Source organism: Mastigoproctus giganteus, chromosome 3, assembly GCF_048544385.1.
Source record: "Mastigoproctus giganteus isolate SK-2022 chromosome 3, ASM4854438v1, whole genome shotgun sequence".
Classification (NCBI taxonomy): Eukaryota; Metazoa; Arthropoda; class Arachnida; order Uropygi; family Thelyphonidae; genus Mastigoproctus; species Mastigoproctus giganteus.
The window spans coordinates 214,060,512-214,087,691 of NC_143577.1; the positions used below are offsets into that span (position 1 = coordinate 214,060,512).

Here is a 27,180-nt window from a genome sequence, read left to right on the forward strand (position 1 = left end):
GCATTCTGGTCTCTTGCCAATGCTATTGGCCGCAACTTTTGCCCATCTCTGCTCCCACTTCTGCACAAACCAGATGACTCTGTTGTCACTTCAGCCAAGGATAAAGCTGACCTGCCAGCATCCCATTTTTCTTCCAACTCATGTATTAATGATCTTGGTAAAACACCTCCCACCATTCCCAACGCACTCCATTCAATGCCTCCTGTGGTCTTCCGTCAAAAGGATATCAGAAGGATTTTGACGAATCTTGATGCTAAGAAAGCTCCAGGTCCCGATGATATTTCTCCTCTTGTTCTCAAAACCTGTGTTCCTGAACTTACTCCAATTCTTTGCCGCCTTTTTTCACTTTCTATTCCAAAGTTGTTTTTCCTTCTGCTTGGAAATTTGCTCATATCCAGCCAGTTCCTAAAAAGGGTGACAAATCCCTCCCATCCAATTATCACCCCATTGCAATTACTTCTACTCTTTCTAAAGTAATGGAGAAATCAATTAACTCCCAACTCTTAAACTACCGAGAAACCTTCCGTCTGGTCAACGATTACCAGTATGGATTACATCAGTGTCGATCCACTGGTGATATTCTGGCCTATGTTACCCATTTATGGACTAATTCAATGGAAAGATTCGGCGAAACACAAGTAGTTGCTCTTGACATCTCGAAGGCTTTCGATTGCGTTTGGCATAAAGGTCTTCTAAACAAGCTTTCATCTTATGGTTTGCCAACTGTTTTTAGTAATTGGTTATCCAGTTTTCTCTAATGCTGGTGTCCCCCCAAGGTTGAGTTCTTTCTTCCACTCTTTTCCTCTTGTATATTAATGACCTTCTTCCATTGACTGGAAATCCTCTCCATAGTTTTGCCGATGATAGCATATTGCATTCCACTTTCCATTTTGAGAAACCTTGTCCTGCTCAATCAGCTTCAACTTCTCAAAAATCTGCTACCATTTCCTTAAATGCTGAACTTCAGGTAATTCTCCAGTGGGGCAAAGACAACTTAGTTGATTTCAACCCTTCTAAAACTCAGTCATGTCTTATATCTCACAAAAAGGATTCTTCTGCTCCTATGCTTATCTTTAGTGACACTCCGATTTCTAGGCAAAATGATATATCTCTTTTGGGGATTACCCTGACTTCTAATCTCTCTTGGCACAAGCACATTAGAAATATTGCTTCCTCTGCATCTAAAAAACTTGTTTTCTCTTTCGCTTGTGGCGTTACTTTTTTTCCAAACAGCTGTTCACTCTGTACAAATCGCAAATCTGCCCTACCATGGAATATTGTTCCCACATCTGGGGTGGTGCCCCCAAAACTTCTCTCAAGCTTCTTGATTCCATTCAGAAGAGGGCAGTTAGGTTAATTAATAATTCATCTCTAACAGTTTCTCCACTCACTGTCTCATAGACGTACTGTTTATGCTGCATGCCTCTTCTATAGATACTTCCATGGGTACTGTTCTTCTGAATTGGCTTCTATAATTCCCGCGCTCCCTTTCAAAACAGTCCGAACACGTGCAGTCACCAGCCAACATCCATTTACTGTCCAACTTCAAACCCACAGAACCAACTTTTCATCTTCCTCGTTTATTCATTCAACTGCCGTTTTCTGGAACAACCTTCCTTCATACATATTTCTTGAAAATTACAGTCAACAGAAGTCCAATGTCAACAAATATCTTCTTTCGTCTTCTCAACCTCCAACCCAAACACAGTGCTAAGTACTATAGGTTCTTATACCTCTCGTGTTTGTGGTTTACATAAAAAAAAAAAAAACCTTTCCCCGTTCTGAAAATACCTAATCTACTATACTTCTTTTTCTACTATCCTCACCCTTCTAGTCACTGGCACTTTGTGTAATTTTCACCTCCATCTATGCATACGTTATCTAATATATCTATTCATACATACTTATATATATTTTGAATCCTTTAATGCTGCTTTGCATTTTTTGATGCATCTGTCATATTTATTAATTTTTCATCAACTGTAACTTTCATTTTAAAATTACATTTAATATATTTATATTTATATATATATATATATATACACACAGTAATACCCTGAAGTTACGCGATAGGTGGGTCCGACGAAAATCACTTAAGTTGAATTCGCGTAAGTCGGGGTACAACTTTGCATATAAATACATATAAATTTTGTTTAATTGGGACCAAGGACTAAAAAAACACTAGTTTAGAAGAAAAATATTAATAAAATTGCAGTTCTTTATACATATTAATGCAAAATATGTATTAAAAAAATAAATGACTTACGCAAAAAAGTTATTTCGATGTCGATGGCTTCATAAAATCTAACAAATTCGTCTGACGACACAGAGACTTCTTTTTTTCACGCAGAATTTCTTCGTAGCAAGCTAATAATTTTTCATTCCTTGCTTTGTAGCTATAACGTGTTCTTCGTCGTAGTCTATGTTTTCTAAAATTTTTAAGCCCTTTTCAATTGAGCTGATACCTTCTGTCAAGTTTGCAATTGTCATGTGCTTTTCGCCGTTGCCTCATTTAGGCCTGTAGCACGTGCAATATCACATGGTCTTTCATTTCGCTCAAAGCGTTTCACAATTTCATATTTTTTCTCTATTCACAGAGGCCAGTCCGCCTCTGTCGGGGAAACCCCGGTGGGCCTGTGTGATTTTGGCCATAAACCATAGTATGAGGCCACTATAAATTTTCCTGGGTAAGAATTTTTGACCCAGTCCGCCTCTGTTTGTCGATAATTGCTTTTCTTTTTCTCGTTGAATCTGCAGTGTCTTCAGTACGCTTCCTTTTCACACCTTTTAAGTATTTTACTCATTTTTAGGGAATAAAGCACAATTACAAAACGAGGAGGCACGCTTGATACGCATAAACAAAGCTGCGCGCATGTAGCAACTGAATAAACAACACCATAAAGGCAGAGATACACTATTAACACCTCACATTTCTAGGGATTACTACCATAAAACAATAAAAATCCAGTTGCATTTCTGCTAGTTGAATCTGTTATAAACTGGTAGTAAACTCGATCTAATTGCATACCGATAGCTGGAATTGTGTTGGTTTTTACGTTATTATGGTGAAATGTGTTTCCCCTAAAGAAAAACGACCTTGAAGATAGTGGGTGGCAGTGTTGCCAAACGAAAAATTCAAGAACCGCATAAGTCGGGGTATTACTGTATATATATATATATATATATATATATATATATATATATATATATATAATGTGAGGCCTGTGCCGCCATCTATTCTTTTCCTTTCTATTATATAAGCTGGTTAAGCTTGCATTATGTCAGTGGTGTGGCTCTGATTAAGAGTGCTGTCTGTTCTATGGATTATTTTTCGCTGCATAAGGACCTCCGCCATGCAAATCCTCTGCATTGGTTGATCTATCGGGGAATGGAGGGGTGGTTTGGTCCTTCGATATTTCTGCCTTTGCGATGATTTGTATGACGATTGAAATGCAGCGATTCCATGACCATTATTGGCCTCGTGGTCCTCTGTCGATATGGGGCATGATGGTCAGTCTATCATTTTGATATTTTAGTTTTTGGTAGTTTCTTTAACCCTTTTTTGGTGATATTTCACGTCTTTTGGAACTGGTACCTTCGAGGGGGGTACCGCTAAATTATTTATAATTGGCATTATTTTAAATTTACATCAGTTTATTAATTGGGTTTAATGACTTAATTGACTAAATTTTACAGGGGATTATCGACTACCTTTTTGTTCTATTATCTTTACTTTCCCTTCCCTGTTTGTTTATTTTATATTTTTTTTTTTTTTTTTTTTTTTTTTTTTGCGTTTCGTTTCGCTCTGCATTATTGCCGTACTACTGGCTGATGTTTTTATTTTAAATATTATATTTATTTTAATTATCAGATATATATATATATATATATATATATATATATATATGTATGAGGTAGAAATAATAAATCTATTGAACAGCAAGAAGAAGAAGAAGAAGGTGTAAAATACAAAAAATGCCAAAACTAATAGAAGGATAGCAGAAATTGGAAATATTTGAAGGTGGAAGAAAGAGAGAATGTGAATATCCTATATGATATAACGAATTAAATAAAATTATAGGCTGAATTGGATAGCCAATTAGAGAGAAGGGAAATGTAAAGCAAAAATGATTAGTTTAATATATAAAGTTATAGCAAGCATCAGATAAGGGTGGGAAAATTTGGTTAAAGGTCTAAAGAGGGGGGGGGGGGTGATTATAAAATTTAAAATCTGATGCAAGCTGAAAATAAATATTGATACATAATCAGTTATTTCTTCAGGGGACTGCGCCTGATTGTGTATCAAAAACTGCGTTTCTATACTTATCCATATTTGTGGAAGAAAAGGAAATTTAAAAAATAAGTGAGAGTAAATAGGAGGGTAATGCAGCAAAACTGACAAGGTAGTCCCAACGCAGTGTCAGTTGTAAAACATATTACTTCATGTCATATTACATTTATCTCTCAACTATCACTTAATTACCTTTTCATCCCATTTTTATCCTTACTGCGTACACACACACACACACACACACAGAGCAAAGTGTGGGAGTAAGGAATTCTTCACATATATAAATGCAAAGAAGAGAAGGACAAATCAGATCGGACCCTTATGTAGTGGACGTGGAATAGTATTAGATACCCAACTGATGTTGCAGATAAACTCAACAGTTTCTTTGCATCAGCATTTACAGAAGAAAAACCCCTTCATGTCAATGAGAAATTATGGGAGTGAAGTTGAAAAATATGTAATTAATGATATTGAAATTTCACGTGATTATTGAATGAAAAAAACTTTTGAGCCTGCAGGCAATTAAGGCTCCTAGAGTTGATTGCAAAAAACACCTATAATTTTATGGAAGGCAGCAAGTGAGTGCATTGAACCATTAAGGCTAATTATGAGAGCATCACTAGACTTGGAAGAGATTCTGTCGGATTGGAAAAGTGCCAATGTATCTCCAGTACATAAGGGCAATTCTAAGAGCGAAGTGGGAAATTACCGGCCTGTCAGTCTAACTTCAGTAGTAGGGAAAATCATGGAGCCAATGATCAAGGGTGAAATTCAGTATCATTTACATGGTTTTGTAAAGGGAAAATCATATTTAACAAATCTGGTTAGCAATTTTGACAGTGTCACTCATGAGCAGGATTTGAGGAATAATTTTGACATTTATTTAGATTTTAGCAAAGCATTTGACTCAGTCCCACACAAGGATTTACTTTATAAACTGGAAGAGGTTGAAATCACAGAAAATCCTTATATGGATAGCAGGATGGCTTTGGGGCAAGAGGCAGAGGGTTGTGATAAATGGTTATTCTTTGGAGTGGGTTAATGTAAGAAGTGGGGTTTCCCAAGGATCAGTATTAGGACCACTGTTGATTTTGATTTTCTTAAATGACATTGATGAAGGCATAGAAGGTGTGATGTCTAAATTTGCAGATGATGTGAAGGTAGAGTTTGGTAGAGTAGTTAATGATCATTGCCAAGCAGAGCTTCTTCAGAGTAACCTAGATAGACTTCAGGGATGGTCGGAAAGGTGGCAGCTATGCTTTAATCCAGCAAAGTGTAAAGTATTGCACCTGGGGAATAGCAACCCCAAAATAACTTTACACTTAGTGGAGGTGAACTAAAGTCAGTAGTGGAAGAAAGGGACGGGTATTACGATACAGTCAGATATGAAGTTCTCAGAGCATTGTAGACTGGTTGCAAGGAGAGCCTATGGTGTCCTATCGATGATTTATCGAACATTTGCTATAAGGACGTCGTAATCCCACTGTATAAGACTATTGTTAGACCACATTTGGAATACAGGAGCTCCCCGACTTACGTAATACTCGACTTATGGAAATTCGACTTTACGTAAGTTTCTGCTGGCTGGTGCAAACTTAAAAAAATCATGGAAACCTATTTTGCATCCTGTAGGAATAAATGGAGGAACCGTGAAAATATTGTAATGTAAACCCAATAACACATAGGGTTTTTTTTTTTTTAATTTGTTCTATTACTAAGCTATTTATCTCTCTAAAAGGTTATATTTATAATGGAAATTGCACTACCCTTTCATCATTATCATATGTTCCCGTTATAAGGATCAATTTTGAATGCCTTTGTGATATTTTTCTAAAGCACGTTTCTGGATATCTCGACCATAAAACAATTTGTACTTTCCGGTTTATTGGGCTTTTCTGTTAGGGCATCTAACAGAAAAGCCCAATACTTTATGCAATAAGATCAAATTTACTACCCTATAAATGGGTAGTAAATTCGATCTTATTGCATTTGCGATAATACCGATAACTGTAATTGTGTGGATTTTTATGCTGCTGTTATGGTGAAATGTGAAATCTTCAATCATATAAAAAATCAAATTTTCAGAAACTTCTCTTCATTCCTATTTATGTATTACAGTGATGAAGAGAAAGCGACCAACGAAAAATGTAAGTGGTGGTAGTGCCAGGAAATGAAACAAAATTGATTTAGAAATGAAAATGATTAAGAAGTACAAAGCAAGACAAAATTTGTCATCTATTGCAAGGGAATTAGGTCTCGCTGCTTCAACAGTGAATACTATTTTAAAGGACAGTGCATGTATAAAAGAACATGTCAAAGGATCAATGCACTTAAGATCAACGGTGATCACAAAACGCCGTTCAGGTGCAATATCGAAGATGGAACAGCTGTAATATATGAATAGAAAATCAGATTCAGAAGTGAGTGCCCCCTGATTCTAATGACCATTCAAGCAAAAGCAACAAGTATTTATAAAGATATTAAGGATAAGTACGGTGAACCCCAAGCCAAATTCATGGCAAGCAATGGGTGGTTTAATAGATTCAAGCATGACGTTGGTTTCCACAATGTTAAAGTATGCGTGAAGTTGCCAGTGCCGATTCTGCAGCTGCAGAGAAATTTTGTAATGTAATGGAAAAAATTATTGATGAAGGTGGCTATTCAACACAGTAAATTTTTGATGTTAACAAGACTGCTCTGTATTGGAAAAAAGTGCTGGATCGAATATACATTGCCAAAGAGGAAAATACAACCAGGTTTCAAGTCTTCAAAAGATAGGGCCATGCTGCTTGGGACTAATGTAGCGGGAGATTACAGATTAATACTTGTATACCACTGCTTGTATACCATTCTGGAAATCCTCGTGCATTTAAGGGCATCAATAAAGCCACCCTACCCATGCATTTTCGATTGAACCAAAGAGCATGGATAGCATTAAGGATTGGTTTAAATGCTGCTTCATTCCCGAGGTTGAAAAATAATGTGAAGACAATGACGTTCCTTTCAAGATTTTGCTTCTATTAGATAATGGACATCCTATGCATCTAGGTGATTTCAATTCAAACGTGAGAGTCATATTTCTACCGCCAAACACGACTTCACTCATCCAACCTATGGATCAGGGTGTTATTTCGAATTTAAAAATACTATTTAGGCACATTTGCTCAGGTATTGTCTGCAGTAGATGATGAGAAAAATTTTGCGTTAAGAGACTTTTGGAAATCTTACAATATTTACATGCCATCTTAAACATTAATAAAGCTTGGGTGGAAATTACTAAAAGTTGTGTAAATGGTGCATGGAAGAAAATATGCCCATGGCACGTAAAAGGCTTTGAAGGATTTGAAAAAGATGATTCATATGAAGAGGTTACAGATAAGATTGTAAAGGTTGCAGAGCTACTTCAGTTGGAGGTCGATGCCAAAGACGTGGAGGAGTTAATAGAGGAAGAAGAGGAAGAATTATCTAATGAAGAACTTACTGACTTGCAGGCAGCGATAGCGAAAGAAGAAAATGCTGATGAAGCTCAAGATGAACCAAATGAGGAGCCGAGATGCTTCATCACCAGAGAGATGGCTTTGGCATTTTGTGAAATTGCATCGGCAATGGCAAAGTTTGAGAAGGTGGATCATTACGGCGAATGATTCTTAAAAGTTAGCAGAGGGGTGAATGATATGCTTGCTTGCTAGAAAGAAATCTACAATGAAAAGAAAAAAGCCACCATCCAGTCATCCATTAATATGTTCTTTCGTAAGGTTGAGTGACCGATCCCTTCTAAATCTCCACAGCCCTCAACCTCCGCAGCAGCAGACTTATCAGCTGAAGACGTCGATTCTAGCAACAATGCTAGTGAGGTAAAACTTACTGACACTATGCCTGTCTCCTCTCTTTTTTTGTAATTTTATAATTTTGAAATTTTTTAAATTGCACGTTTCAATTATAATTTTGAAATTTTTCCTGCGCATGAGATAAAAAATTTAATAAATACAATAAATAATTCTATTTACATGTTTGTCGAACATTTCTTTTTTGATTCAGTCAATTCAGCGAGCACAGTTGAGAGTGCTGCTCAATCATGGGGAAAATTCCAACTTACGTAGCATTCCATGGAACACAACCCTTACGTAAGTCAGGGAATTCCTGTACTGTGTTCAGGTTTGGATACTGCACCTAAAAAAAAGACATTGAGTTTCTTGAAAGGGTCCAAAGATGGGTAACTCGCCTGGTGAGGTCAGCAAAAGGGTACCCATACAATGAAACTTCAAATATGTGGGTTGCACAGCTTGGAAACTAGGCACTTTAGAGGAGACTTGACAGAGGTGTTTAAAGCTCTGAGAGGCAAAAATAAAATGAATGCGGATGAAATTTTCACTGTTATAAATGATTCTAGAACTAGGGGCCATAAATTCAAGTTACGGGGAGATGTTTAGACTAGATTGCAGGAAGTTTTAAACTGGAATAAGTTACCTACATTGGTGGTTGAGGCTGACAGTTTGGGGAAATTCAAAGATCAGCTGGATAGTTACCTATGGAAGGAGGGAAATGCATAGGTTGTCTGTTTCATTTTCTTTTATTATTTATTTATTTATTTATTTTATTTTATTTTATTATTATTATTATTTTACTTTTTTTTGCTGGTGCAGCAAAAAAAAGCCTTGGGCTTCATTGCACCATGTGGCCAATACTAATACAGTGGATTCCGGTTATTTGGGCCACCGGTTAATCGGGGCAGCCGTTTATTTGGGGCAAATCTTAAAAAACAGAAACCAATCGAGAAAATAGCCAGGGTTTACTTTGCTTAATTCGGACAAAATGCCGTTTAATCGGGGCAGGAGACCACAGCACTGGAGATTACCCTACGATTGTCTCCGACCGTACCACGTAGTTCGGTCGGATTTCTGGAGGTCACAACCATAAAACAATAAAAACAATTAGCGGTCACATGTTTATTGGGCTTTTGTGTTAGTGAAATCTGTCATAAACTGATAGTAAACTCGATCTTATTGAATTTGCGATAATACCGACAGCTGGAATTCTGTGGGTTATGGTAAAATGTGTTTACACTTCCATGAAATCTTCAATCATATAAAAAAATAATTTTCATAATCTTCTCTTCATTCCTATTTTTAAAGCTTCGTAATTTGTTACTCCGTTCTCACTTGCGCGTATCGTGTTACTTGCAATTTGTGTGTGCAGTGTTCTTTGTTATTGATTGCTTATCTTTTTACTGTTTTAAATTTTAACCCCCACCCACAAATGACAGTGAACAGAAATGTCAACTAGTTTAGTTAGTATGTACATATTACAGTACGTATTAATTCTTCCGATTATATCGTATATTCTTCTGAATTTCACATATCATTTAATTTTTTAATTGGTAAGGTAATAAAGGGTAAATTTGTGCTTAATCTTTACTTTTATAGCATGTGGATAATATTCCTCCTATTTTTGCTAATTAGAATCGCTGTTTAATAGAATTAAAATTCAATTCACAAACGTGATCACAATGACTGGCGCTTATTATACATCGTATAGTGAACGGTACTTTACAATGGTGACTCCATCGTAACGTGATTTGATTGAACAGTGAACCAATTGTAAAGGGGGGGGGAGTACATTGTATTTTTAACTATTTACGAGAAAATTCGGATAATTGGGGCAGCTGCTTAATCGGGCCAAAATGCACTAGTTCCGATGTGTCCCAATTAACCGGAATGGACTGTATAAGTATAATCAAATGAATCAATTTACCCATCACTATACAGTGAAGCCTCAGTAATTTGGACTAATAAAGGGAAAGAGTGTTCTAAATTGATGAAACTCCAGATTATGGAATAAAAACAATAGAAAAATATAAAAAATAAATTAAGTAAATTTATAAACTCCATCGATGTGTGTTAATTTAGATGATACAGTCAAACCTTCCGAAATTGGTTTACGATATCTTAAAATCTCAAACAGATGGTAGAACTGTTGGATATGTGATTCCATAGAAATGATATCACATGCAAAGTTGTTATCATGTAGGGCTTACAATACCATTCAAAATCTTAATACTGGTATTTCGGTATTTTTAATTTATGATACCGGTATTCCAAAAACGTTTTTCTCAAATTTTGATGACAATTAGGTGCAATAAAGTAAGGAAAAAAACAAGTACTGTAATTACTTGAATTCATGTTTTAAATAAAACTTTTATTGCAGTAATAAATATTCTGAAAAAAATCATCAAAATACAGTTATTCTAAAAACAAAAAAATACGTAGTTACTGCAAAGTTTAGTTTTGTTTAAGCATCCACACTACCTGTCCAAATAAAGTGAGCTCTTAAGAAATATAAGTACTCATTAGTATGATCGTTTAAAATGAGTCTAATTTTGGCACATATTTGATTAGCGGCAGAAAACACCCTTTCGGATTCTGTTTTGGTACTATTGTATTGAGATAATCATAGACAATCTCAGTCCATCTTTTCTAGGCTTTGAACTTTTTTAGCAAAAATAGTTAAGTATTTCATTAATTTCCGACTCAAGTTCATCTTTTAAAATCTCATTGGAGTCGGGCAATTTCTTGTTTTGGAAAGAATTTGTGAAACAGTGATGTTCTGTTCCATGTTGGTCTTCCATGGTTGAATTATGTTCATCATTTTCTGAAGGAGAAAAACGTTTTATTAAGCGAAGTATAATTTTCACTATAGTGTCTTTACTGAGCCTGGGAGAGAGCAAAGAGTGCAATTAAGGAATTCTTCATGTATATAAATGAAAGAACAGAGGACAAATCAGATTGGATCCTTATGTAATGGACATGGGACAGTATTAGATACCACAGCTGAAGTTGCAGATGAACTCAACAGTTACTTTGCATCGATATTTACATAAAATAAAAACCCTTTGTGTCAATGAGATATTATGGAAGTGAAGTTGAAAAAAATGTAATTAATGTTGTCGAAATTTCAAATGATTATTTAATGAGAACTTTCGTGCCTACAGGCAAACAAGGCTGCTATGGTTGATGGCATATACCCTATAATCTTAAGGGAGGCGGCAAGTGAGTGCATTGAACCATTGAGGCTAGTTATGAGAGCATCACTGGACTCAGGACAGATTCCGTTGGATTGGTGTAAATTGGAACATAAGGGCGGTTCTAGGAGTGTAACGGGAAATTACCGACCAGCCAGTCTAACGTCAGTAGTAGGGAAAATCATGGAGGCAATGATTAAGGGTGGAATTCGGGATCATTTAGATGGAAATGGAATTCTGTAGGATACACAGCATGGTTTTGTAAAGGGAAAATCATGTTTAACAAATATGGTTAGCCATTTTGACAGGTCACTCATGAACTGGATTTAAGGAATAATTTCAACATTGTTTATTTGGATTTCAGCAAAGCATTTGACTCAATTCCACATGAGGGGTTACATTATAAGTTGGAGCAGGCTGGAATCATAGGGAAATAGAGGGCACCAGGCAGAGGGTTGTGATAAATGGTTATTCCTCAGATTGGGTTAATGTAAGAAGTGGGGTTCCCCAAGGATCGTATTAGAACCACTGTTGTTTTTGATTATCTTAAATGACATCTATGAAGGGATGGAGGGTGTGAGGTCTAAACTTGCAGATGATGTAAAGATAAGCAGAGTAGTTAATGATCACTGCCAAGCAGAGCCTCTTCAGAATGACCTAGATAGACTTCCGTGATGGTCAGAAAAGTGGCAGCTATGCTTTAATTCAGCAAAATGCAAGGTCTTATACCTGGGCCACAGCAACCCCAAAATAACTTATACACTTGGTGGAGTTGAACTAAAGTAAGTAGTGGAGGAACAGGACTTGGGAGTTACGGTACGGTTAGACATGAAGTTGTCTGAGAATTGTGGACAGGTTGCAATGTTGCATGGTGTCCTATCAAATATTTATCAGACATTTGCTAGTAGAGATAACGACATCATAATCACATAAAGGTGATTTTATAACCTTTATGTGATTAAATTATAAACAATTATTTTTTTTTAATTAGTACCAAAAAACCGATATTTTTTGTATCAATACTGCTATTTCAATACTGGAAAAATATTACAGGATCCCGGAGTTGTAAGCCCTATTATTGTGCATCAAACAGAGTATTGTGTTCTGCTTTCTTAAACAAGACAAACCTTTCAATTCCCCCTTCCAAAAATTGAAAAAAAATCAATAATTTTGCCTATATTTTATTTTCAATATATATTATTCTCTGCTATCATCAACAAAGTTAAGAAATATTCGAGCAGAAACAATGACAAATAATTGTTTTCATGCCTGTTACTCAGCCACACTAGTCAGGTTCCCTGAATCTCTATGCACATAATAAGCAAGTTCAACACATGTTCATTGTATTAATTATCTCTCTCTCTCTCTCTCTCTCTCTCTCTCTCTCTCTCTCTCTCTCTCTCTCTCTCTCTCTTCTCTTCTCTTCCTCTTGTGGCTGTTCTTGAATTTAAAGATAAGAAATAAATTATGAAATAGATATTACACTTTAATTACAAGTTTTAATGAAAATCTTATATCATAAAATATTATTTTTAAAAATACAACTATAAATGCTTGTAAAACACCATTTTCATTCATCATATGCTGTCATTGTATTACTATTGTATATTGAAAAATATACAAATATGAAAATAAAAACTAATTGCTGAAAACATGATTATGTTAATAGTTAATGAACTACATTTTTTGAGTGTCAAATTACTGTCGATCCAGGTTATTTTTAACTTAAAAATAGGTCTCTTATTTCTTATTCATTTCATTTCCTGTGAATACTTTGTTCTCTTCGGTATTATGTCATTTCTTTCCATTAAAATTTTTTTTCTATTTTGAGATTTCTTCCAACAAAATCCAATCTCATGAAGAAATTTTGATGAAGAAGGAAACAGAATGAATTCTTAAAAAAAAACAGCAGCAGCAGTTATAGCACATGTGATATTGCATTCATACTGAAAATGAAATAGCTAAGTTTAATTGAAAGATTCACTGTTATTGACCAACGTACTAATCTTTTTTTAATTTTTGTTTGTCATTACACGTGAAAACATCAGTATTATAAGCATACATGTAACAAAACCGATGTTGGAGTAAAACGGGCAAAACCTGAATATGAGAAATCACTGGCAAGGAGCTAAAAATGGAAAAGGGGTTCTTTTCATATATGAAAACAAAGAAAAGGAGAGGAAAAACCAGTTGGGCTTCTTCCTTGATAGAAGTGGAAAAGTCAGAAAGCCCAGCCGACCGGGCTAGCCGAGTGGGTAAATTGCCTGCCTGACAACCCAAAGGTCGCGGGTTCGAATCCCGCCTCGGGCTTGGATCAAAGTACTACAAAAACCTTGGGAGGTGCATTATGGCCACAGAAGCCGATGCGCCAACTACCAAAATAATAATAATAATAATAACAGAAAGCCCAGCAGAAGTGACAGTTGAGTTGAATTGTACCTTTCAACAATGTTTAGTGTTGAAAAACTGCTTAAACCATGAAGGAACAGTGAGAGGGAGTTAGACTTTTGTAAATTGTGTATCAGTCTCAAAGAAGAGTTTATGAAGGGTCTTCCACTAATGTCTTCTTTTATTATAACAGGGTGAATACTGTCCACTTCTTGATGATCAGCTTCAAGAAGTGAACAGTATTCATTGTCTGTCTTATACTAAAAGAAGACTGTGTGTGTGAGTTCATTGTTCAATAGGGGATGTTAATGAGATCATCATTAGACTCTAGATAATCCCTTTTTACTGGAAAGCCCTAATGTCCTTCCCAAACCACAAAGGAGGTGCAAAAGACATGATTGGCAATTAAAGATGAGTTAGTTTGGCTTTAGCAGTCACTAAGATCATGGAATCTGTCATTAAGGATGCTGTGCAGGACCAACTCAATAGGAATTGTCCCATAATATATAACATGGGGTTTATGAAGAGAAACTCTTGCCTGATCGATCTAGTTAATTATTATTAACTGTAAAGTAAAGTACAGCCAATCCCCGGCTTACGTAATACCCTACTTACGAAAATTCGACTTTATGTAAGTTTTTGCTGGCCGGTGCAAACTTAAAAAAAAAAAATCATGGAAATGTATTTTGCATCCCGTAGGAATAAATGGAGGTAATGTGAACCCAATAACACAAATTGTGTTTTTTTGGTAATTAGTTCTAAGACCTCGGACGTTGAAATTTTCGATATATGACTAAGGCAAAAGCAAGAGTCATCATTTAGCCATTACAATACTAATAACACCCAAGGCTTGATTTATTTATTTTTTATGATTGCACCTTTGGTTATTTTCCAAGATTCAGTAGGTGAGTGAATGGTATATTAATATGTATCTTTTTTCAGGAGAGACTAAGAGCCAAAAAAATAGGATATGAAGACCCCATTAATCCCACATATGAGGCTACAAGCAACATGTATCATAAAACCTTGACAGAAGTGCTGCGGCTGATTGCTGAAAGAAGAGATGGTAGGATCGCAGTCATGGTTGCATCACATAATGAAGATACAGTTCGCTTCACAGTTAAAAAGTAAGTTTTTGACATTTTATCTAATTCACCCAAATTTCCAGCAGAAGGAATCTATTAAATAATGTTTCATTTGCTACTTGATCGTGCGTGCACAGTTATGTAACTGAAGACAACCAACCAACACATTAGCATTAGTTGAGGCATATGATGCAAGAAAGCAAGCTTATACAGCATCAGCCAAAACAAAAAAAAAAAACCCCCTCATTTCACCCATCCGGTCACTCCAAACATTTGTCTAGTTCAGCCTTAAATTTATTTAAGCTATCAACTTCCACAACAGATGGAAGTCTGTTCCAACAATCAACTACCTGCTGGCTAAAGGCAAACTGTCTCCTCAATTTGAATCTATGCCCCCTCGTGTTCTTAATAGGAGCAAACAGAAGTATCCAATCATCATCAATCCTCAAACCATTATTACACCTTATACACCTCGATCAAATCAGCTTGCAGGTGCCAAGTCTCCAGATGCTGCAATTTGCCGAACTTAAACCTCCCTTGGTAAGAGCACCCCTTTGTTCCACTCACCAATCTCGTTGCCCTTCTCTGTACTCATTCTAGCAACTCTAGATCCTTCCTAAAACGAAGCCTCCCGAACCTGTACACAGCACTCAAGGCATGGCCTGACCATTGCCTTATACAAAGGGATAATCATATCCATCTCTGCTAGCAAAATTCCTATATATCATTGACAAAACTCCATGACCTGCTCTGGCAGTCCATCTGCACTGCTCAGAGAACTTCATATCTGACTGCACAATTACCCTCATGTCTTTTTCATTCTCCACCTCCCTGAGTGTAGTACCACACAGTTGGTATGTATCCCTTGGGTTACTGCTATCTATATGCAGTACTTTGCATTTGTCAATATTAAACTTCAGTTACCACTTCTCAGCCCATCTGCCTAACTTTTCTAGATCCTGTTACAGTAGCATATTTATCTTTACTGATCTGCAAACTTGGACATTAAGCCTGCTATACCTCCATCAGTATTGTTGATTAATACACAAAACAACAATGGACCCAGCACCGAACCCTGGGGGACTCCACTAATAACATTAGTCCACGTAGAGCAGCGTCCGTTTATTACCTCTCTATGCCATCTCCCACAACCACCCCTTTATCCATTGCAGCAACTTACCCTTAATACCATGCCACTCCAATTTGTACAGCAGTCTTCCTTGTGCAACAGTATCAAAAGCTTTCCTGAAATCCAAGTATATGATATCAAAATTTTTTGCATCCAGTTCCTTTGTGACCACATCATAGTATTCGATCAAATTGGTCAGACAAGACCAATTTGATTTGCCTTAACAAACCCATGCTGTGTCTGAACTATTACTACAGTCTCGTCTAGGTGTTCCTGCATCACTTCTTTAATCAGTGACTCCATTATTTTCCCAGGAACACAAGTTAAACTAACAGGTCTATAATTATTTGTCACCCTTTGAACCCCCTTTGTGAATTGGGGATACATTTGTACATCTCCAGTCCATGGGGACCTCCCCCTGTATCTAAGGAATCCAAGGATGTTCTCATAATTATGGCTAAGGGTTCGCTTTCTTCCCTTGCTGCCTCCTTCAATAAAACTGGATAGATTCCATCTGCCCCCCAGGTGGCTTTTTTATGTTTAACTTCAACAATTTCTCCTCCACTTTGCTTTCCGTTATTACAAAGTCATTTAGCTCCCTGTTAGAGTTTGATAAACTTCTGTCCTCCTATTCCTTACAGAATTCCTCATGTGTGAATGTAGACGAAAAATACTCATTGAATTTGTCAGCTGTCTGAGCAGGATCATCAATGGTTGAACCACCAACATCAAGTGGACCAATCTGATTCATCCCTTCCTTCTAGAGTTTACATAAGTAAAGAAGTCTTTGCGTCCTTTGCCAGAGATTTCTCGTAATTAGCCTTCGCTTGTCTAACCTCCTTTGTGACTTGTTTACAGACTAGCTTATATCTTGCCATGAGCTTCTGTGTCACCTGACCTGATAATTTATAAGCATCCCATGCATTTATTTTCTTTGCCACATTAGTTCATCTGACATCTATTTAGGCCTAAACCTTGAGCAGCATTTCTTAGTTGGAATGAAAAGCCTAGTAGCCTCCAAAATTAAGGCTTCCTATTTAGAATTCAACATCGGTAAAATCATCAGTTGATCCCACTGTACAGAATTTAAAAACTGTCTGAGACCCCTGTAGTCACCTTTAGAAAAGCAAAAGCCCTTCCCTTTAGCTATAATGGTAGTTACATTTTTAAGTAATTCCCACATCAGTACATTGTGATCACTGTCACCCAGTGTTTCCTTTATTTGCAAATTCTTAATACAATGACATAAAATACAAAATGAAGAAACAATTTGTTACGGAAATGTTTGAACAGTTGTTGGCTTTCTTTTTTTCATCAGTCAATTTCTGATAGCTAACAACAATCTTCTCTAGGCCCTGGCAAAATAAAAATTGCAGAGAACATCAAACCTTTTGTGTGAGGTTCTCTATGATACAAAAGATTTCATCTAGTTCTTTTATCGTTATCTCCTTTGCAGTAACATCTGGCTCATTTAAAAATAAAATTTTTTTTTTTTTTTACATTTAAAATTTTGAATTTTTCAATTCAAGTCTCCAAGTGAATTTATTAGCTGAAGACAAACAAGTAACACCTCTTCCGATGGAACAAACTGAGGCGGGCAGTTGGCAAATGCTTGTTTATTGCCTCTCCAATGCATGGAAGAGCTTAGTGCATGATTCAAATCTTTTCAACTATCACATAAAAAAAGATTACGTTAACTGGAAATTTGCATTGTGTAAAGTGAAAAGTGGTATAATTTCCTCAAATAGCGGTAACGGAAAAACACCTTAATCGAACTCACATTATGTGAGGCCTGGCTGTAGTCACTTTTACAAAAACAAAACCGCTTCCCTTTACCCCTGATGGTATTTAAGTAAATCCCACATCAGTACACTATGATCGCTGTCACCTAGTGGTTCCTTTATCTCAACGTTTCCCAACCGGGGTCCACATGGACCCCCAGGGTCCATAGAAGCTTTGGGGGGGGGGAGTCCACAAGAAAAAAAATTGTATTTTGGGGGGTCCATAATATGAGCTAAGGGGTTCATGATAAAATATTATAAATAAAATAATTTGTTAAATAAAAATAAGAATAATAATAAAATAAACTAATGTCATAGAAAAGTCCAGAAATTCGCAGTTAGAAGATACTCGTATTTTCTGGAACCTTCTTTAATTTACGAAAAAAAAAAAAAATTTCTTTCCATAGAAAATTCTCGAAGAAGAAAACGTTATTTAAGCACCGACTAATCTAGAAAGAGTCAGGCAGTCATTTCATTCTATAGCGAGTAATCGGTATCGTCTTGGTGAAATCTGTTGTTTGTGTTATTGAATGTTATTGTTCTAGTGAACTATATTTCTATAGTACCTACAAACATTTCCAACATTAAATATTTGAGGTTAATAATATTATTATTGTTTTCAGATTATCCATGGCTCGTGCAAAAAAGAAAACAAGACAATATTTGACTGAATATCTGTCATATGGTTTTATTGAATCACCAGAGAATATCACAAAACCAATGTCTTATATGACTGTGCTGTCTAATGATAGCATGAAGCCAAGTAAGCTTCGTCACCATTTGGAGACAAGGCACAGCGAAAGGAAAAATAAATCAATGGAGTATTTCCGAAAACTACGAGACAATTTTCAAGGAAGAAACAAATTGGATCAGATTTTTAGTAAACAAGCAAGCAATAAAGATAGCAGTTTATTAGCATCATATGAAATCAGCAAAATAATAAAAGCAAAATCTGGAAAGCCACATAGCATTGGTGAATGTGTCATCTTGCCTTCGATATCAGTTGTAATTTCAACGATGTTAAACAAAAATGCATGTGAAATTACCGATAACCTTCCTTTGTGCAATAACACAATATCCAGACGCATTGATGAAATGTCTGAAGATGTAGAAAATCAACTTATTGCTCAATTACGAGTGAAACAGTTTGCAATGCAACTCGATGAATCAACTTTGATGGGTAATGAAGCATTTTTATTGGCATATGTAAGATGTATGGATGATAATCAACTCAGAGAGGAAATACTTTTTGCAAGATTCCTCAAAACAGATACTAAAGGTGAAACAATATTTAAGGAAGTCCAGTCTTATTTTAGAGAAAAAAATATTCCACTCGAAAATTTAATGGCTTGTGCTACTGATGACACTCCTTCCATGGTCGGTGGGTACAGAGGGTTTATCACTAATTTAAAAAATGCATTGCCAGAAGTATTTTGCATACTTTGTGTGATTCACTGCCAACATCTGGTGGCGAAGAGATTGAGTGGATGTCTTCATGAAGCCTTAACTCTTGTAATAAGAGCTGTCAACCTCATTAAGGCTAATGCTCTTCAAGATCGTCTCTTTCGCAAATTTTGTGATGAAAATGAAGAAGGATTTGACCGTCTTGTACTGCATACAGAGGTGCAATGGTTGTCTAAAGGCAATTGTCTTTGTCGCTTCGTCGTCCTTTGGGACAGTATTATATCATTTCTAAACGAAAAGGAGATTGGAAAACAGTTGGTTGCCATCAAAACAGACATATTTTACCTCTCAGATGTGTTTGAAAAACTGAATTAGCATTAGCATTAGCAGAGGCATATGATGCAAGAAAGCAAGCTTATTCAGCATCAGCCAAAAAAAACCCACTCCCATTTCACCCCTCCGTTCGTTCGAAATACCTGTCCAGTTGAGCTTTAAATTTGTTTAGGCTATCAACTTCAACAACCAGTGATGGAAGTCGGTTCCACCAACCAACCACCCGCTGGCCAAAGGCAAATTTCCGCACATCTATCCGACATCCGTCCTTCCTCAATTTGAATTTATGCCCTCTAAGGTGATTATTCTGAGAAAGATGAAGAATCCCATTGGCATTGAGCATGCTCAAACCATTCAAAGCCTTATACACCTCTATCAGATCACCTCGCCGGTGCCTAGTCTCCAGACTCTGTAATTTGCAAAACTTAAGCCTTTCTTCGTAAGAGCAACCCTTTGTTCCATTTACTAATCTTGTTGCCCTTCTCTGTACCCGTTCCAGCAGCTCTACATCCTTCTTGAAATGAGGCCTCCAGACCTGTATACAGTACTCAAGATGTGGCCTTACCATTGCCTTATACAAGGGAATAATCACCTCCTTATCCCTGCTAGAAAAATTCCTGTATATCATTGACAAGACACCATGAGCTACTCTTGCAGCTCGTCTGCACTGCTCAGAGAACTTCATATCTGCCTGCACAATTACCCCCAGGTCCTTTTCATTCTCCACCACTGTCAGTGTAGTACCGCAGAGTTGATACGTTGCTCTGGGGTTACTGTTTCCCATATGCAGCACTTTACATTTGTCGATGTTAAACCTCATTTGCCACCTCTCAGCCCATCTGTTCAACCTGTCCAGATCCTGTTGCAGCAGCATAGCGTCAGTATTGTCCTTAACGACCCTGCCAACCTTTGTATCATCTGCAAACTTGGACATTAAACTTGATATCCCATCATCAATATCATTCATAAACACCGAAAACAACAACAGACCCAACACTGAACCTTGAGGAACTCCACTAATAACATTAGTCCACGTTGAGCAGTGTCCATTGATTAGCACTCTCTGTCTTCTGCCACTCAACCATCCCCTTATCCATAGCAGCAATTTGCCTCCAATGCCACACTGCTCCAATTTGTGCAGCAGTCTTCCATGTGCAACAGTATCAAAAGCCTTTCTAAGATCCAAATATATAATATCAAAGTTATTCCCTGCATCCAGTTCTTTTGTGACTACATCATAGTATCCAATCAAATTGGTCAGGCAAGACCTGCCCTTAACAAAACCATGCTGCGTCTGAGCTATAACTGAATTCTTGTCTAGATGATCCTGCAGTGCTTCTTTAACCAGTGCCTCCATTAATTTACCTGGAACAGAAGTTAAACTAACAGGTCTATAATTACTTGTGTCAGCCTTTGAACCTCCTTTGTGAATTGGGGTCACATTTGCACATCTCCAGTCCATAGGTACCTCCCCTGAGTCCAAGGAAGCTCTCATAATTATGGCTAAGGGTTTGCTTACTTCCTTTGCTGCCTCCTTTAATATAACTGGATAGATCCCATCCACCCCAGGTGCCTTTTTTATGTTTATCCTCAACAATCTCTCCTCCACTTTCCTCTCAGTTATTACAAAATCATCCAGCTCACTGCCAATGTTTACTTTACCTACATCATTCTCCTTCCTGAATAACTCCTCATGCGTGAATGTAGATGCAAAATACTCGTTTAGATTGTTAGCCACCTGAGCAGGATCCTCAACTGTTGAACCATCAATATCCAGTGGACCAATCTGATTCATCCCTTTCCTTTTCGAGTTCAAGTATGTAAAGAACTCTTTTCTGTTTTTCTTTGCATCCTTTGCCAAGGATTTTTCATAGTCTGCCTTTGCCTGCCTAATCTCCTTTGTGACTTGGTTACAGACCAACTTATATCTATCATAGGCTTCCATGTCACCCATTAATTTGTATGTATCCCATGCATTTTTCTTCTCTGCCACATGTCTCATTAGTTCATCTGACAACCATTTAGGCCTAAACCTTGAACAATATTTCTTAGTTGGTATGTAAAGCCTGGTAGCCTCCAAGATTAGTTCCTTGAATGCTTCCCATTTTGAGTTTGCTGTTGGTAACATCATCAGTTGGTCCCACTGTATAGAATTTAAATACAGTCTCAGTCCATCGTAGTCGCCTTTACGAAAACAAAAACCCTTCCCTTTACCTCTGATGGTAGTTACCTCCTTGAGTAAATCCCACTTCAACACACTGTGATCACTGCCACCTAGTGGTTCATTTATCTGCAGGTTCTTAATGCATGAAGAATCACTAATGATAATCAGATCAAGAGTATTGCTCCCTCTTGTTGCCTCACGAACATGCTGATGTAGAAAACTATCATCCAATAAATCCACAAAAGCCTTGCTAGTGTGCGAGTGACCAACCCACAAATTCCAGTCAATATCTGGGAAATTAAAGTCCCCCATTATAAGACTCTCTGATTTACTGGCCCACTCTATTTCCCTGTACAATATCTTATTATACTCATCAGAGTCATTAGGCCTATAGCACACTCCTACTCTCAATTTTGATTTCCCTATGCTTATGTCACACCAAACTGACTCGACGCTGCCCTGTCCATCGATGTCGACTGGCTTCACTTCCTTGGACTTTGTGTTTCTTAATTAATAGCATAACCCCTCCTCCCCTCCTGTCCTGTCTATCCTTTCTATACACATTGTATTCCCCAAATTCCAGTTCCGCATTACTTATATCTGTGTGACACCACGTCTCTGATATCCCAACAATATCTGCCTTTGATGTTTTGAGCAATACCTCAAATTCATCAAATTTATTTACCAAACTCCTAGCATTGGTGTACACGCAGGTATACATGCACCTGTTTCTATTCTTAGCTACCCTAACACAACCCATGTGTTTACTTGTACCGCAATGACTACCAGCAGTCTCTGAAATATCCTGCATCCTGTTTTTCAGACTTCTGCTCATTTCAATAGAAGTAGTGCAAGAATCACTTCCACCTCTGCCACTGGCTACTGTTAATCTATTAGTCCTTGTATCCCCCCCCAACTAGCAGTTTTCCGACCCACCTAACACTGCCTCGACAGCATCAGCAAAAATTCTTGCACCCTTTCTATTTAAGTGTATCCCATCCCTGTAGAAGCAATCTCTCCTGTTAACAAGTACAGTCCAGGCTGAAAAAAATTCTACCCCTTGAGTCTTGCACAATCCCTCCAGGGCCGAATTGATCGACAAGGCTCTCATCATATACTCCCTCCTATCGTGTCTGGGCAGAATTGCAGACACTTTCAAGTTCAACCCTAATTCACGGCTTTTTTTCAACAGTGACCTGTACTTGCTAAGTAATTCCGCCGGTCTCCTACTCTTAATATCATTAGTGCCAACGTGTACAACTATATCACCTTTTGTGCCCTTAAAAGATGATATCCGCTCTACAACGTCATCAACCTTTGCCCCTGGCAGACATACCCTGGTCCTATTCCACCTATCCTTTTTACAAAGGATGTTCCCCGTTTCCCTGACAATAGAGTCACCAACAACTACTAGTTCCTGTGGGACCAGCGCATTCTGCCTAGGGGGCTGCTTCTGTGTTGCCTGATGACCAAGTGCAAGCTCTGGCGTTGATGTGGGCAGCTGAGAGCTTGATGGGCCCCTCAATTTATTTCCTTCGAGGGCATCCACCCTGTCCTTCAAGCTCTCATAAAGGCCCATAACAACGCTGAGTTGTCGCCTGATTTCCTTGCACTCCTTACATCGTGCACACACAAAGACATCCCCCTTGGCAGTATCATGTCCCGTACCCGACTGCTCCGCAAACATCAAGCAAACAGTGCATTTTAATAGACTGTGATTCAGAGGGCAACTGCCCCCCTCAGTTCTCCCCTGAACCACAGCACTCCCATTAGCTTGAGCCTTTTGCTTTGCTGCTCTGGTCAGAGTCATGATTCCGATTTAATTCAATAAAATTCAAAACAAAAATTAAATCCTTAAGTTATATCCCAAAACAGTTATGTTATATATTTTTTTTTTTCGGTATCTAGTGTTTTCTACGAGTTCCCTTTATACAACTTCCGTATCACGTGTACCACTATAGTTATGTATTAATTATTTGTTAGATTAAGTCGTTACATATATATATATATATAGAGTTAAAAGTACAATTTAATTGACAATAAAGTTTATCAAGATTAATAGATTTACTGATTAATTGACAATATTATATTATGCACTATACGACACTAAGCTTATGCTATCGTGTAAAAATGGCGGGAATTCACGAACGGTATTTCTACGGACTCGTAAGTATTGATTAGCTTCCAAATCTCGCTATCTCAATTTAGAATAAACTAAGGATCCTGACTAGGTCTATAATCTACTTATAGAAGATAATTTGATATAACAGTTGGTTAATAAATCGACTAAATTTGGTTAAAAAAAAAATTTGGTTTGTGACACGTGGATTTGATACCGTTACCGATACTAAGTAATATCTACAAAATCTCTGTCTAAGTTAAACTTTAAACTAAGTATCGTAACTAGGAATATAAAGCTACTCTAGAAAATAAGTTAATATGACAATTTAAACTAATAAAGCAGAAAATAAATCAGGAAAAACTTCTCTGTTTGAAGAGCTTTAAGAAGCAATAACCGCACAGGCTAACCTCGCACCCAGACTTCTCTTAATAAGCTGCAGCAAGGACATAATTGTGATTTAATATCTAGCAAAGAAGCCATTAATGCATTCCTTGGAAATCTCAAATTGTAGTCTTAATACCTCACGCCGTGCATTTGACCAGTTTCCAAACCTTGCTTCAGTTAGTAGTGATTTAAAAGATGATGATTGTATTGTTGTATGTTGATCATTTACAAAAAATTTTTGAAGACATGCAAGTTCGGTTCAAGGACCTACTAGAACCGAACATCCCAGATTGGGTGCTGATTCCATTTGAGGTAAATATTGCTGATGTTGAAATTGATTTACAAGGGGAATGTGTTGAATTGCTGTCAGTCTGATGAGACAGTCCGAAGTCTATTCAAAAAAAGAAAGCATGATGTATGGAAGAATAGTGACATTGCATGTAAATATCCGCTTTTATGGGAGAAAGTTAAATGTATGCCATTGTTTTCTCATCATCTTATCTTGTGGAATCTGGCTTTAGTCGTGTAACACAGTTGTTAACAAAAAATCGTAATCGACTTGATATAGTAAAAAGAGGTGATCTTCATCTGACATTCACAAAATTGGAGCAAGATATTAAAATGATAATATAAAAACATCAGCCACAAGGATCTCATTAGTAGGGCCTATTTAATGGGATCCTATTTAATAGCCTTAGGAATAAATTTATATATGTTGTTTGAAATAGTTTTTTTTTTTTTTTACTAATTCTGTCATTACAAGTAAAAATATGTTTCAGTTTTATCAATTAAAATTTTCAAAATTTGTAATTTACATTTTTTATATTATATTGGAATTGTGTAATTATTAGCTTTTACTAACCTACAAATAAATATTTCATTTAGGAATATTACATATGCGTATATGGGGGTCCACATACGTAAAGTTAGGACTCAGGGGGTCCACAAGCAAAAAAAGGTTGGGAACCCTTGCTTTATCTGCAAATTCTTAATGCATGAATAATCACTGCTGATAAGCAGATCAAGAGTATTACTCCCTCTGGTTGCCCCTCGAACATGTTGCTGTAGAAAACACCTCCAATAAATCCAGTCTTGCTAGCATGTGAGTGACCAACCCACAAGTTCCAGTGAATATCTGGAAAGTTAAAATTCCCCATTACAAGGCATTCTGATTTAATGGCCCACTCTACACTCCTACTCTCATTTTCCGTTTCCCAATGTTTATGTCACACCAAACTGACTTAACATTGCACTGTCCACCCATGTCAACTGGATGCACTTTCTTAGATTTTATGTGTTTCTTAACTAACAGCATAACCCCTCCTCCATTCTTACCCTGTTTATCCTTTCTGTACACATTGTACTCCCCAAATTCCATTTCTGCACTGTATATGTGTGTGACACCATATCTCTGATATCCCAACAATATCTGCCTTTGATGCCTTGATCAGCACCTCAAATTAATCAAATTTATTTACTATTCTTCTAGCATTGGTGTAAATGTGAGTATACATGCACCTGTTCTTACTCTTAGTTATCCTAACACAGCCCATGTATTTACTTGTTCCGTGATGATTCCCAGCAGCTCTTGAAATCCTCAGCAACTTGCTTTCTAGGGTGCTGCTCATTATATAATAGAAGCAGTACAAGAATCACTTTCACTTCTGCCTGTGGCTACTGTGAATTCTTCCCCCCCAAGCTAGCAGTTTTCAAACCCACCTAACACTGCCTCGATAGCATCAGCAAATAGTCTTGCACCCTTTCTATTTAAGTGTATCCGATCCCTGTAGAGCAGTCTCTCCAGGGCCGAATTGATCAACAAGGCTCTCGTCATATGCTCCTCCTATCGTGTCTATGCAGAATTGCAGACACTCAAATTTAAGGCCCCGGGTGCCAAGCGTTTCCGTGGCCAAGCGATTCTTGCGTGTTTGTAAAGCGTTTTTCCTCCAAGTGACAGAGTTTTCCTTGTTTTTCTCTTAGAATTAAAATTTTCTGTTAAGTAGCTCTACTTACTTAAAAACACTAAGAAGAGAGCCCAGAAGAAGGCAAGTACCTTTTTCTTTAATTTAGCTAGCCATACTAACTTACTAACCCTACGCTTGGCCACCAAGCGGCACTGCTCCTGCCTCCCCGTGGTGGGGCCAGTAACCTGGGTGGTAAAGGCAAACCCCCAGGGCAAAAAGGAGTGATCGTGGATAAAAATCATTATCCAAACTTAGAGCCTTTGAGCTCAAGGGCGGAAGATTCTAACCCTGACCATGACTTAAGTCAACCTAAAAGACTGCGAAGAGAAGCAGAATGTCATGACGATTGCCCAAACTTCCTGGTGATTCATTCCCTATCTGCCCAACCTGTGGGTAAGTTGTCACCATTCTTAATTCAGAAAATCTTGGAGTCAATTGCCGGATCACCAAAAATGGTTAAAAGACTGCAATCCGGAGACCTTCTGATAGAAACAGCCACCTCAAAACATTCTGAGCGGCTGTTAAAAACAACATTTGGTGGGTTGACAGTAGAAATTACTCCCACAAAACACTAAATTCATCAAAAGGTGTCATCAGCGAGTGGGACCTAATTAGTCTCCGAAGAAGAACTACTCCAAGAACTCAGCAGTCAGAAGGTAGTAAATGTAAAGCGGATCATGACGAAAAAAGATGGAAATCTTACTCCAACAAGATCCATCATTCTGACATTTAGCACTCCAGACTTACCATCCTCTATTAAAGCTGGTTATTTAAATCCTAAAAAATCCTAAAGCTGATTTTTTATCAAAGATTCAAGTTTTCCCATGGTTTTCACCCTCTATGACCACATCTTATTTACTTACAGGTAATGGTTCCCTCTGTTCTAAGCTATTTGAAAGAGGACCGGAACCTGATCCTTATTGCACCTGCGGAGGCTTGGAGACGTGGGAACGTGTACTTTTCCATTGCCTATTATACTCACAGGCCAGATTAGACCTACTAACTGCAGTTCTAGATCTCATGGAGGCTATGTAAACATACTTGTGGAAAATAAAACTAATTTCAAGGAATTACAGATTTTCTCCACCTTGCCTTTCAAGAAGAGAATTCAGCTGAG

At 37.3% G+C, this 27,180-nt stretch overlaps 1 protein-coding gene across 1 annotated transcript in view; it reads left to right on the top strand.

Moving 5' to 3' along the window:
* Nucleotides 1–27,180, top strand: part of LOC150088670 (proline dehydrogenase 1, mitochondrial-like) — a 228,835-nt gene that overhangs the window by 193,625 nt on the left and 8,030 nt on the right. The window contains exon 11 of the mRNA XM_090369616.1: nucleotides 14,640–14,824. Coding sequence (XP_090225742.1) covers nucleotides 14,640–14,824 — 185 coding nt within the window. The remainder of the gene's footprint in view (nucleotides 1–14,639; nucleotides 14,825–27,180) is intronic.